This window comes from Pundamilia nyererei, unplaced genomic scaffold (genome assembly GCF_000239375.1).
Source record: "Pundamilia nyererei isolate P.nyererei 1_Seehausen unplaced genomic scaffold, PunNye1.0 scaffold00300, whole genome shotgun sequence".
NCBI lineage: Eukaryota > Metazoa > Chordata > Actinopteri > Cichliformes > Cichlidae > Pundamilia > Pundamilia nyererei.
Window position 1 is genome coordinate 197053 of NW_005187701.1, and position 11816 is coordinate 208868.

Genomic DNA, 11816 nt, shown 5'->3' on the forward strand with positions numbered 1-11816 from the left:
TCAGTTCAGTGTAAAGCAGGGTTCACAGCTGGTTGACAAACATGATAAATTCTCAGTTGTCTGCATTTCTAGCTTTGCTTTGTTCTTACTAATCTTTCCTACATCTCCCTCGATATTGTTGCGGTCTGTTTGGGTGAGATATAATCTTAATGCCTCTGCAGTTATTATATTAAATGTTTGGTTTTGAAACTTTTGTACCTCGACACAGCCTCTTTTGTTCTTCAGGAGGGACGCAGCCATTTTTTTTCTGTGTTATGTTAAAATGTTACTACATGACAAAGATTTCAGTTTTCAGATAAAATAATTAATTACAGTTACATCTGTGTGTGCTTGTCGTCAGTCATCCATTTTTTTTCTTTTTTGTGTTTTCCTTTAACACAGTCTGAGAGTCCAGCGAGAATACCTCGGCCTGCATCTGCCAAGGGGCAGCGGCGAAGACCCAAAATGGGAGATCAAGGTGACACCCGGCACCCCCTCCTTCAGCTTTATTCATTGACAGCAAGAATATATATTTAATAATTAATAAAAATGTGGCAGAAAGACTTTTTAGTTTGATAGTTTTCTTTTTACGCTTCAATAATAAAGTAACTTGCTCATTCGCCTTGCTCTTCCACTTTCCTTTTCAGGGATTACATTGTTGTGTAAGTAATACATTTTTTTTTTTATTTGTTTCCCTGCAGAAGAATCTGACAGTGAAGGCGGTAAGTGCTTGCTCTCTTTTATGAGTTCATTTAAAGAAAACCAAAGTTTTTAAGTTATTCCATGAAATCGGTCCCTTAAAAAGAGGTCAACATAAAAGGTTAACTCAGATACTGATTGAACATTAATTGTGTGCATAAATCAATCGAATTACTCTCACAGTAACCTTTAACAAACCATAGCAGATAGATTAACTACCTCTGCGGTGACAGTAGAAGGTATGAAATAACTTGATATTCCGGTCTGAGTAACAAAGTGAGCCAGTGACTGAATGACTCACTTACCGTTTAACAACGATAAATTATTATTATTATTTTTTTTTTTTGTTAAAACCTCTGAACAAGTCGTTCAGGTTTGTTTGTGAAGGTCAATATTAAATACAGCATTTCAATGGGACCCAACCCAAACTCACCTGCATGCAAATGAATAGGAGCCACACCTGTGGGAAAGATAACAGCAGGACAAATAGCCCCATGAAGCAATTATGGTTTATAGAAATTCCAGTCAGTCTTCACATTTCTGCAGAGCTACAGTAAAAATGCATTTTTTTTTATCTGTCCGTGGAAGCTTTGACAATGAGATTTTAAAGCCGCATCCTGTGTGCTGTACCACCTGCACCAGGCAGTAATCTGCCCTCTTTTGCACCTCTTTTGCTTCTGACTGCACTCTGTTTGAAAGAAAGGTGTAGTTTAGTTTGGCGTGGTCAGAAATCACGAGAGCCTCACCCAGCAATGGTGTCAAAGGAGCTTGAAGTATACATCAGTGCATCCAGGTGAGAGTTTAAGCCACTGAAGATCTGAAAGAATAAGAGCTTTAGTTGATGCTAAATGAGTCTTTAAATCATATCAAAGATTTTAGGAGTTTTATAATAGAGCACAAAGCTAGCTCAGGAACATTGGTGCATATTTGGTCATGCAGTGTTTTATGACGAGTCAGAATACAAAATGTTGTTATGGGAGGGATTCCTGTTATGTTATGCAAAGCGAATTATTATCTGTTATTTTTCTTTAGCAGATGGAGATGTTCATTTATCCCAGAGACCTGTTCCTCAAGAAAATGGAGAAGTTGGAGGATCGTCAGCGTCATCTGACATAGCTTCCAGGTCTTTAAAGTTAACACTGTCACTAATGAGCCACTGTGCGTGGTCACATGCAGATGCTACTCAAGTTACATGTTTTAGTACTGAAGTGGATTTTGTGTTTGTCATAAAACACACACATAGAGAAAGTTGTATTGATTGAGTGGTAGTTACACACATGAATACTTTCAGGAAGTTTCATGACATGTAATTTCAGAGTTGCAGTTTAGTGTATGGTAACCAGTTAATATTTTAACATACCATTAGCGAGGTGAGATTTCTGGACATTAGCCTTATTTATCAATGTTTGGGAGGTCCGAGGAAAAAAGAACAGAAGTAGATTGAGAGAAATGCTTCCTTGGACTCGTTCTGAGGCGCTTTATCACAGTGTACTGAGGAAAAAGTCACTCTGTGGCTGTTTTAGGGTTGGAACTTCTTTAGGACACATGCCTGAAGATCCTGTGGGATGAAACATTGCTTTTGCGTGTTTTAGGAATTAAATGATGACATTAGAGCCAATATTGTCCGGGCTTTTTCCTCACCTAAAAATGTTTGCCCTTTTTTCTAATGCTGGTCCACACTTTGGACCTATTTCCTCACCACAGGGGAACCATGAGGTGTTTATGATGTCCACTCTACCAGCATGCCTTATCTTATAGGTGCCAATCATTGTGTTGCTGGCACTTGAAGGTGCTGGTACTGAGCTCTACACGATATGACCATATCATGCAATGTTATGCACAAACCTCCAGTAGACTTTACAGTTTGGATTATAAGGAGAGGAAACAATTTGATTGGTTGGTGGAACAGCTGTGGTGCAGCAGCATCTGTTGCTGTTCTCAGTTTTGTTTATAAAAAAATGAAATGTAAAGCTGTCTTTTAGATTATGGTTGATTTTTTTTTTTTCTCCATTCTTCAACAGTAGACAAATAGCACGACCCAGCAGTGCTCGCCCAGCACCTCCTCGAGTCAAGAGACAGGAAAGCTACACTGATGCGAGCCCGGCTGAGAGGTGACTTCATCATTCATATTCATTAATGTTTCTTATGTACAGATTATGCTGTGTGACATCATTCTTCGCCTAGTTTAGTTCCTACTAGATGTTGAGCCCGTCTAAATGGTTTTTGAACAGTGGAGCAGTGCAGCAAGTCTAACCAGTCACACAGCAGTCAAGCAACATGAATCTCTCCTCTTCATGCTCCTGCCTTTTAAATCTTCTTTAGAATGAGTCAGCCTCTTTGTTCGTCTCTAAGGCTCTCTAGTGCCAAGCCCTCGGCACCCGTCATCATGGATGGAAAAAAGATCGCGGAGGAAGATGAGGATGATGATGATGAACAGTTTCTTGTGGAGGAGGCAGTCCCTCCACCCTCAGGTGCTCCTGAAGTGGAGGTGGTGAGTGACTTGAACAGTAACTTTTTCATACAAAAATCTAAGCAAGGAGTAGTTACTATATGTTCTGTTATTCTTATCTATTACAGGAACCTACCCAAGAACTAGACAAAGATGAGAAACACGGTACAGAGCTACATTTAAAATATATATATATGTGTGTGTGTGTGTGTGTGTGTTTAATTCCAGCAGTGCCTCATTTTCTTCTGAATCTCCTGAAATTACTTTTCTCTAACTGTAGGTGGTCTCGTGAAAAAGATCCTTGAGACCAAAAAAGACTACGAGTCGTCCCCGGTGTCCCTGAAATCTAAAGAACAGGTACTGGCTGTGTAGAAGTACTTCGCTTTTGTCCACTAGAGGGCAATATTAGCCTGGCTCTTGCCGAAAAACTAGTCTCACCAAAAACCTGGGTTGAACCTTTCCGCCATCTCTCTCAGTCATTCTTTCTGGAAAGCTTGCTCCTTGGGAACACGCTCTTACCACACCGAAAAAACACAGTGCAACCCTGGTTATTATCAAAAGAAAGATATAAACAAATGAAGTGGGGAGGTGTAATTGCACTGCCTCGAAACCACAAAAATGTTCCCCATCAGTGAAGCTGAAGGGCTAATCACCAAACAAGCAAGTATGGGCCTTAAAGGACCACACACACAATTAACACACTCATCAAGATGTCTGGGGCAAAATGAGCTTGTTTTCTTGGGTTGCCCACTATCTCAAGTTACATACTGCTTCATTTTGTTAAAAGCATCTACAATCCTTGGAACAGGCTTTTTTTTAGCTCGTGCCCTCTATTTTTTACACATCTTTATACATATACATGTTTTTTTGATGTGTGTTTTTGTTTTTTGGGGACTGGTGGGTTTCGCACACAGATCAGAAGCGCTCGGTTTTATCGTTTTTTCTGTTTTGTTTGTTTGTTTGTTTTTCTATTTTCTCCTCTTTGACTTTTAGTCTTCATAATATACACGATTGACCAGTTTTCTCAAGGTGACATGCTTCTGCCATTGCTCACGTTCGACATTTCCCCACAGTGAGCCTTTGTATCAGCCAGCGAGAGACTTCCATCAATATTTGGAGTATCAGACAGTGTGAAGCTTGCAGTTTGGTCTGTAGTCCGTGGCGTGAGGTGGTGTATGCTGTCTGCTTTGGGTGGTCCACTTCACTGAAGCTGACCACCCTGCCTCTGATGGATGCACTGTTTTGGCCTGTAACTCATGCAAAAACACCCTGCTGATCTATCTCTTCCAAACTGCGACTTCAGGCATCATCCCTCATAACTCACACCTGCAGGAATGTTTTGGCCCAGCTTTTAACAAACCTTACTGTTGTGCGAGCGTGCACATGTGCAAACAGACACTCACAGAGGAAACCTTCAGAATAGCCGGCTCTTTGAGTAACGTGAGCGCACGCTTGCGGAGATTATTCTAATTTTCTTAATGTAGCCTCCTCAGATTTCAGGGGCCTCCAGTCTGCCATCCTCGACTCTCCTGTGTGATCTGCAGTCGAATGTTCGCCCCTCTGCCGCTATTGGCTTTTCCTCGTCAGCTGTATAAAGAACTATAATGACTTCCTTCCTGACATGAAAGGGTGGAGAGGTCAGCTTAGAGTAGATTTTTTTTTCTTTTATTGTAATCACAGTAAAATGCGCAGGCACAAAAATGTAAATATTGAGTTTCATTGGTGTGTGCAGTTTGAAATTACTGCTGCTGCAAGTGGTATTATTTTAATACCAGTATTTAAAAACAGTGTCTGAGTAAGTTGCAAGACACACTGATTTAGCATCAGGCTCAGTACGCACATCCTGGCCTTTTTGTATATTTGAAGTCTTTATTCTGTCCCACTTCGTTAGTCCTAATTTAATTGTGTTCTTTCTCTGCTGATGTAAATAAAGGGAACACTTAAACAGCCAAGTGATTGTATTTTGCCGTGTCCCAGCGCTGTGTGCGTGTCTTTGCTGTATATTTTTGGGGATGACCTTCCTCATGACCTCTTGGTGGCCTTGTATATTATTCCGAGATGGTTCTCTTTCTATTTAGACAGAATCCGCTCCTTGCAACAGCTGCGTTTTCATAAGAATTTTTGTGTACTTTTTTTTTCCCCCATTAAATTAGCCTTGATGAAGGTTTGTAGTGTATAAATAAACCCCGTGGCATACAAATGGATGGCTGTTGAGTGAGAGTCACGGAGCAGGAGGGCCAGAATACTCTCTGCAGAATTGTCAAGAAAATAAATACTCGGCTCTCCAGACCTGTGTCTTCATAAACATGGAGCGTTTTTTGTGGAAACATGAGGAAATGACCCCGTGGCATTCCATTAGTCACATTACTTTTTTAGAGGTCATATTGACAGGTTTTGGTCAGGTTTTTGAGTAACCTACCTGAAGGCAGCTGAAAATTGTTTTCTGGCTTGAACTCCACCTTGATGATATATTTAATACCTTCAAAGCCGTCGCTCCATGAGAACCTTTTAAAGATTATGAAGCTTTTTTAAAGCTCAGTTTCCATTTTCCTGTTGCTGCAGTACAGCCAGCGGTCCCCTGGAAGTTTCCTCTCACTTCACCTGACACCCCAGGGGTTTGCTCCTCGATGTCTCCCCAGTGGGCCACAATGACCTTCTAACAACATCCTGTGACCTCATTTTTTTCCCCTCCTTACTTCACTGACTTCAAACTATTTTTATGATCTAGCAAGACTTCTGAATAAACTTTTAGGAAAACTAACCCTAAATCTCATTCTGTGATTACGCTTCCTGGCTCACCTCTCGGGTTTTTTACAGGAAAGCAGCTGACATCTGCTGTGACGGTAATAACCAGGTTTGCGCTCTCTTCTAAGGAAGCTGATGTTACGCCATCAGTGACACAGCTCACGTCTAAAACATTGTTTTCCCAGTTAATCAGACCCTAAAGATTGCTGTGCCACTGACAGGCTCCATGTTTACAAGCCATTTTTCATGTCAGAGGATTCTTTGAAGAATGTTTTTCTCCTACGCCAGAAAATCCCCACAAGCGCTCCATAAATCACATTTTTGCCTGCATTTCCTAATTAAGCTCATTAGGCATGTGATGACTGAGTGAATTTTACTTTGTATTGTACCTCACCATGTCATAATCAAGTGTTTGGAGATTTTCGGGTCTGCCGTCAACTTTTTCAACCCAACTTTTGAAGGAGGTTTTTAAATGTAATGAATGCAGCTCCACGGGACAGAGAAAACGTTTAAACCTTCGAAAAACCTCCTAAAACCTCTTTGTTTCGAGTCCACAGCCACTTCTTTGGCATCAGCCAAAGGTCGTGTCTTCCTTTTGCATCGTGCTTTTATCGCCGTCTAAGATAATGGGAAAACCTGCCCCTTTCCTCCTCTCTCGCCCCTGCGCCTCTGCGGTCACCTTGTCTAAATATTGTTCTGTGATCTGGGTGAGAAGAAGGAAAACTAGGAGCACACAGGTCTCGCAGACACCGACGGAGACCTCCATAAAGCTTGATTTATATCTGCATGGACAGAGTGCGCATGTACAAGGGGTCATGTTTTCATGCCAAGTTTTTTATTTTCCAACAGAGAAGAAGTGGTGGGGGTGTGGAGGTAGCATGGGGATGGCAAACAGAATGAAGCCATGGGTCCCGTCTGGGCTGTGCAGACCAAACCGCAGCCAGGCAGGCCGAATGAACCATAGAGTATTTGTCTAGCTGCAGGGTTCATGGTGCGCAGTGGAAAGCCACCCACCTTGTTGGGGGGACCAGCAGGCCAAGGCATTTCAGCCCTCACACTCTTGCGCTACCACAAAGGAACAGCAGAGCGAGGTCGACAGAAGTGTGTGCTTTCCCTCTGCAGAGAAATGGTGGCAAACAATAATGTTTGATGTCATTTCTGCTGTGTGGTCTCGTCTAGTCGAGCTGCTTTTCAGAATTGTAATTAGTGAGGCGATTGGTTTGTTTTAAGAGGGGGCTTGATAAGGCAAAAGCTGCAGTGCCAGCTACGCCAACCATATGTGCTCCACTGCTCAGCTGGGGGCGTGACAGTCGGTGTGTTTGAATGAGGAAGCTGTCATTTAGTTTGCACTGTGCTGCAACTATGAATTCCTCTGCCTCGTGAAGGCAGGTGCTGCCATTTGTGAAGCCAAATAGCATAATTTGGGCCAAGCTTGAAAGGAGGCATAAGTGTAGGAGTTGTTACTTAATACTTTAGTAAAATAACCCCACTGCCACAGCCTGTTACTAAAATAAACAGGACTTAAAGACCAAGTTTGCTGGTGGGGGTTGTTCACTGTATGCTTCGTCTGATCCTCTGGTTGGTGTGTGTGTGTGTGTGTGTGTGTGTGTGTAAGGTTGCAGTTTGCAGTGCTTTCAAATTACGCACACACATTCAGGCCTCGCGAATCCCAGCTGAGCAAACATCCTTGGGTTTGCTCCTTACCGAGGGAGGTCCCTCCCTGATACCTTCCCCTCCTTTTCTCCATCAAGGGTCTGAGTGTAATTGACATAGAGCGACCCACCGTCCACTTTAGCCGCACACCATACACTGGAAGCCTTCAGCAGCCAGTCAGCCCCGTCCTCCTACTTTAACCAACACAATTCAGCAGCACCTTTGATCTTTATATATACAGCTAGGTTGGTAGAATTCCCGCCTAACATTTTTAGCCTTGAAATCCCAAACCACTAAATGCAGCCCTGCTCTGGCTCTGGATATTTGAGACTTTGCTGAAAAAGGTGGAATTCCTAAAGAGGGTTTATTGTGTATTGGTCTGGGGACACACAAGTGATTTGTGTCTGTTTGAAACATTGCTGAGTGGGAAACCGTCCCACGTCATCAGCTTGGGTGTGCTTAGAATCTGATGTTTGCAAGTTTTGAATTCAATGTTTTTAATCCACCCGACCTCACCTGTCGTACCACCTTCCCTTTCAGAATTTGGTGTCTGAAGCAGCGCAGAAAAAGGAGCGGGATATGGTGACAAAAGAGATCGAACGGCTGCGCTCATCCATTCAGCTGGTGTGCCGTAGTTCCCTACCTTTAGGCAAGATCATGGACTACATCCAGGAGGACATGGATGCCATGCAGGCTGAACTGCTTTCCTGGCGGCGGGAAAACAAGGAGCACGCACAGGCCTTGCTGCAGGAGCAGAGGTTCGGTCACCGAATAATTAACACACTTTTTAATCTTTGTGCTGTTTCCAACACCAGATCACACACACACACATTTGTGATTCTAGCTATACTCTTTTTGTACTCTTACAGTCAAAAAAAAGAAAGACGACTATCAGTACTTCACAAGCTGCTAAGTCATCTTCTGCTTTCATGCACACAATTATTGTATCCCTTCTTTGTGTGTGCGTGCTGCAGAGCGACAGATCGGGCAGTGGAGCCTCTTAAAGCTGAGCTAGCTGAGCTGGAGCAGCTGATTAAGGACCAGCAGGACAAGATTTGTGCTGTACGGTCCAACATACTGAAGAATGAAGAGAAGATCCAGAAAATGGTGACTGGAATCAAGGTCTCCTCCAGAACCTGAACAAGAAACAAGATGCACAAGAAAACCCCCAAAAACGCACTGAACATTCAGGTGGGAGTGGGTTCTCATTCAGAATAATGGTAAGGCCATTTTTCTTGGAGGTGTTGTGGAATTACGGGACCACTTTTAGGTTTTCAGACCAGGAGATGGACCCAAATATATTCCTACTCCACTTTAAGATATTGGTACTTGAAAGGGCCGCTCGACGGTTTAGAGGTCTGAAACTGTTCCCAAAAAACTAGATGATGGATTGGAAAAAGTGGATGATGCTGGAGACATAGCAGCTGAAAACACTGACAGATGAATGAATAAATAAAATGCATCTTCATGATCTGCACACTAACGTAACCCAATCTTTGGCCCTTCTTTTGAAATGGTGCCTTCGTGCATTGAGCCAGTGCACAGCTCACAACTTGAACATTACAGCAGAAAGCTGCACATTCATCCACTGGACCAAATTTGAAATGTTTCCTCGTTCATTTAATCACCGAGTTTTTGAGGGCGTGGTGCACTCGGCATGTTATTCTTGTGAGCACTTGATATTTGACATGCAGTTTGACCGGAGTAGTGAGCAGACCCGTAACAGTAATTAAACATACTCACGGCACATCCAGCTGATTGAAAGCAGGAGGAACGTTTAGATAGAACGTTTACATTTTCTACAAAACAATCGGACGCTCGTGGAGAGGCCTGGAGTGGAGCTGATAACAACGCGTGTTACATGAATGTAGTGTCTTGGCATGAATTTGTCCAGCAACATTTTCCAACCTTTTAACATTTCATTGACATTTACAGTTTTCATAAACCAATTTTTTTTTTTACTGTGTTAAATCGAAAAGAAAAAGAAGACGGCTCTGAAATGTTCTCTACATCAGTTTCACACATTTTATTCAACCATCTGTGAGAACTGTCACAGTCAGCTCCGACACGAAACAGGCTTTACTCTGCCAGCTCACTAGTGCAAAGTCTGTGTAATGTCTGATGTCCCCCTGTGAGAAAAGTAGATGTGAGCGGTGATTTCAAAGTGAGTCAGTGAGTGTCACGCATCCTGCCTCCTGCACGCTTTAACCAGAGCAAACCTTCATCGAATTTCCCAGAGGAACCCACCCGAGGGATTAATAAAGTTCTATCTAATCTAATCTAATCTAATCTAATCTGACCCAAACTGTGAGCTCACAGTTGTGTGTGCTGCATGTGGGAGAGGACACCACCGGCAATATCTCGAGTCTTCGTTCTTTAGCTGTTATCCGAAGGTCATGAGTGGAAACTGCTTGCGCTACTTTAAAAACACTCTTCCACTTTTGAGGCACTGCTGCACTTTGATTAGAGCATTTTTAGAAAAAAGCTTTTTGCAATAAGCAATGTTCACACTCTGTCGTATTTCTAACTCTTTTATAAATACACTAAGCTTGTATACTTTAAAGGAAAAAGCAGTGAGCATGCAGGGGAGCCACCATCTTGTACTGTCGTACTGCCAAACTGATAGGAAGTTTTGTAAGCTTTCTCTATACATTGAAAAAATATGAATTCATATTTTACTAGCTTCCTTTGCAACTTGTAAGAAATGCTTTGCACTAATATGAACATTGCTGGACTTGTAGTAAGTTGGATAGTAGAGATGAGAGACTGAAACTAGATCCTGCCTCAGTTTCCCTGAAAATGTTGGTATTGAAAAGGTGAAAAAAAAAAAAAAAGTCATCCAAATGTGAATGAAACAAAAATACAAACTTTGCGTGGCTGCTGAGTGAAAGTGCGGTAACCACACACACAGAGAAAGTAATTGACAGTAATTTTACAGTTTTTAAGACTTGTACACAGCTTGTTATTCTGGTTGGTTCTGCTGCACATTTTCTTCCCAGAAAACACAATTACACAGAAAATCACTGCTGGAAAATAACACTTCCTGTGAAATGTAGGTGATTTTGATGAATGGAATCCATTACACCTTTTCTCCATCATAACCACTAAATGCAGTTTTTACAAACCTAGATGCTTTATTTCATATGCGAATGTGGCGACTTGTACACTGCACAGCGACTCCCTTTCTCACAAATATTTACACCACCTAAATATTTATTTTCTGCCCAGACTAGGATTTCTGCCTGCCTTACCAAACCTGTGGGTTAGCAAACTTGTGGCTGACACAACATGTGGGCTGGGAGTCATTGGTGGAAAAATGAGGCTTGAAACTAGAACAGAAAGCCAGTGGGCAGACATTTGTAGGCTCTGATGTTAATTTAAACTGCATTCGTGTTTGTAAGGGGAAAAATATAATGTGGCTGTCTTTTTAAAAACGTGGCACTCTACATTTTAACTTATCAGGCAAAATACACTGTAATTTGACTTATCTCCATATTTATATCAGTATTATAAAAATAATACATTGGAAAACTTACAGGAAATGTTAGCGTTCTGAAAAATGTCATTTCAAAAATCTCATCTGGAAAAGTGGGAACCCTCATGCTCATTCATTATATTAAAAGGCTTTTTATCGTGTACACTATAAACTGTACATTATGTATATGTGGAGACTGTATCATAGTTCAAATAATTATATAATTTTGTAGTGGAGTGAAATAAATGGTTACATTGCAATAAAGAATTGTCTCATTTTTGTGTGTTTTTGTATGAAGTTTGAAGATGTTAGCTTGGTCTAGATTATTCCAGAATAACATTGGTATCATTTTTTTCATTTGATTTTATTTATATGTATTTCTTTTTTAAAGATTTTTGATACTCACACCCTCAAGCAGACTCTTATGTGAAAGACTCGTCCAGCAGACCATCCAGTGACATCCAGCAACTTTCTACGGCAGCGCTGTTACAGACATCTTTGTAAGACGCCCTTTAGCATCACTTTCACAGCAGCTGAGCCTTTGTTTTGCAACCTGCAGATTTAGCTGAAGCTCCTTTTGCAGAAAGACTTCAGCACACGGCGCTAAAGAAGGCAAGCCTCAGTTGTGCGTGTCTGTTTAACGATGCAGTGCAGGACACAGCAAAGTGACTCAAGACATGTCAGACAAATTCAGAGCATTTTTCTCTGAATTTATACAAAGCTTAGAAGCTCTTTTGCTTTTGAGTTTCACTAATCTTGAAGACAAATGAAAATAAAATCACTTTTGCGACTTTAATCTGTGGATAAAACACACAA

At 41.6% G+C, this 11816-nt stretch overlaps 1 protein-coding gene across 4 annotated transcripts in view; it reads left to right on the top strand.

The window, feature by feature from the left end:
- The window catches only part of traf3ip1 (TNF receptor-associated factor 3 interacting protein 1), a 16570-nt gene extending 7557 nt beyond the window's left edge, over positions 1 to 9013 (top strand). The window contains exons 8-16 of one of the 4 annotated variants that reach the window (XM_005751115.1): positions 382 to 457; positions 681 to 701; positions 1711 to 1801; positions 2700 to 2789; positions 3001 to 3169; positions 3256 to 3292; positions 3408 to 3484; positions 8066 to 8283; positions 8500 to 9013. In XM_005751115.1, coding sequence (XP_005751172.1) covers positions 382 to 457; positions 681 to 701; positions 1711 to 1801; positions 2700 to 2789; positions 3001 to 3169; positions 3256 to 3292; positions 3408 to 3484; positions 8066 to 8283; positions 8500 to 8665 — 945 coding nt within the window. In that variant the 3' untranslated portion in view covers positions 8666 to 9013. The remainder of the gene's footprint in view (positions 1 to 381; positions 458 to 680; positions 702 to 1710; positions 1802 to 2699; positions 2790 to 3000; positions 3170 to 3255; positions 3293 to 3407; positions 3485 to 8065; positions 8284 to 8499) is intronic. The other 3 variants (XM_005751116.1, XM_013915419.1, XM_005751117.1) reach the window with 3 other exon arrangements.
- Positions 9014 to 11816: the final 2803 nt, after the last annotated feature.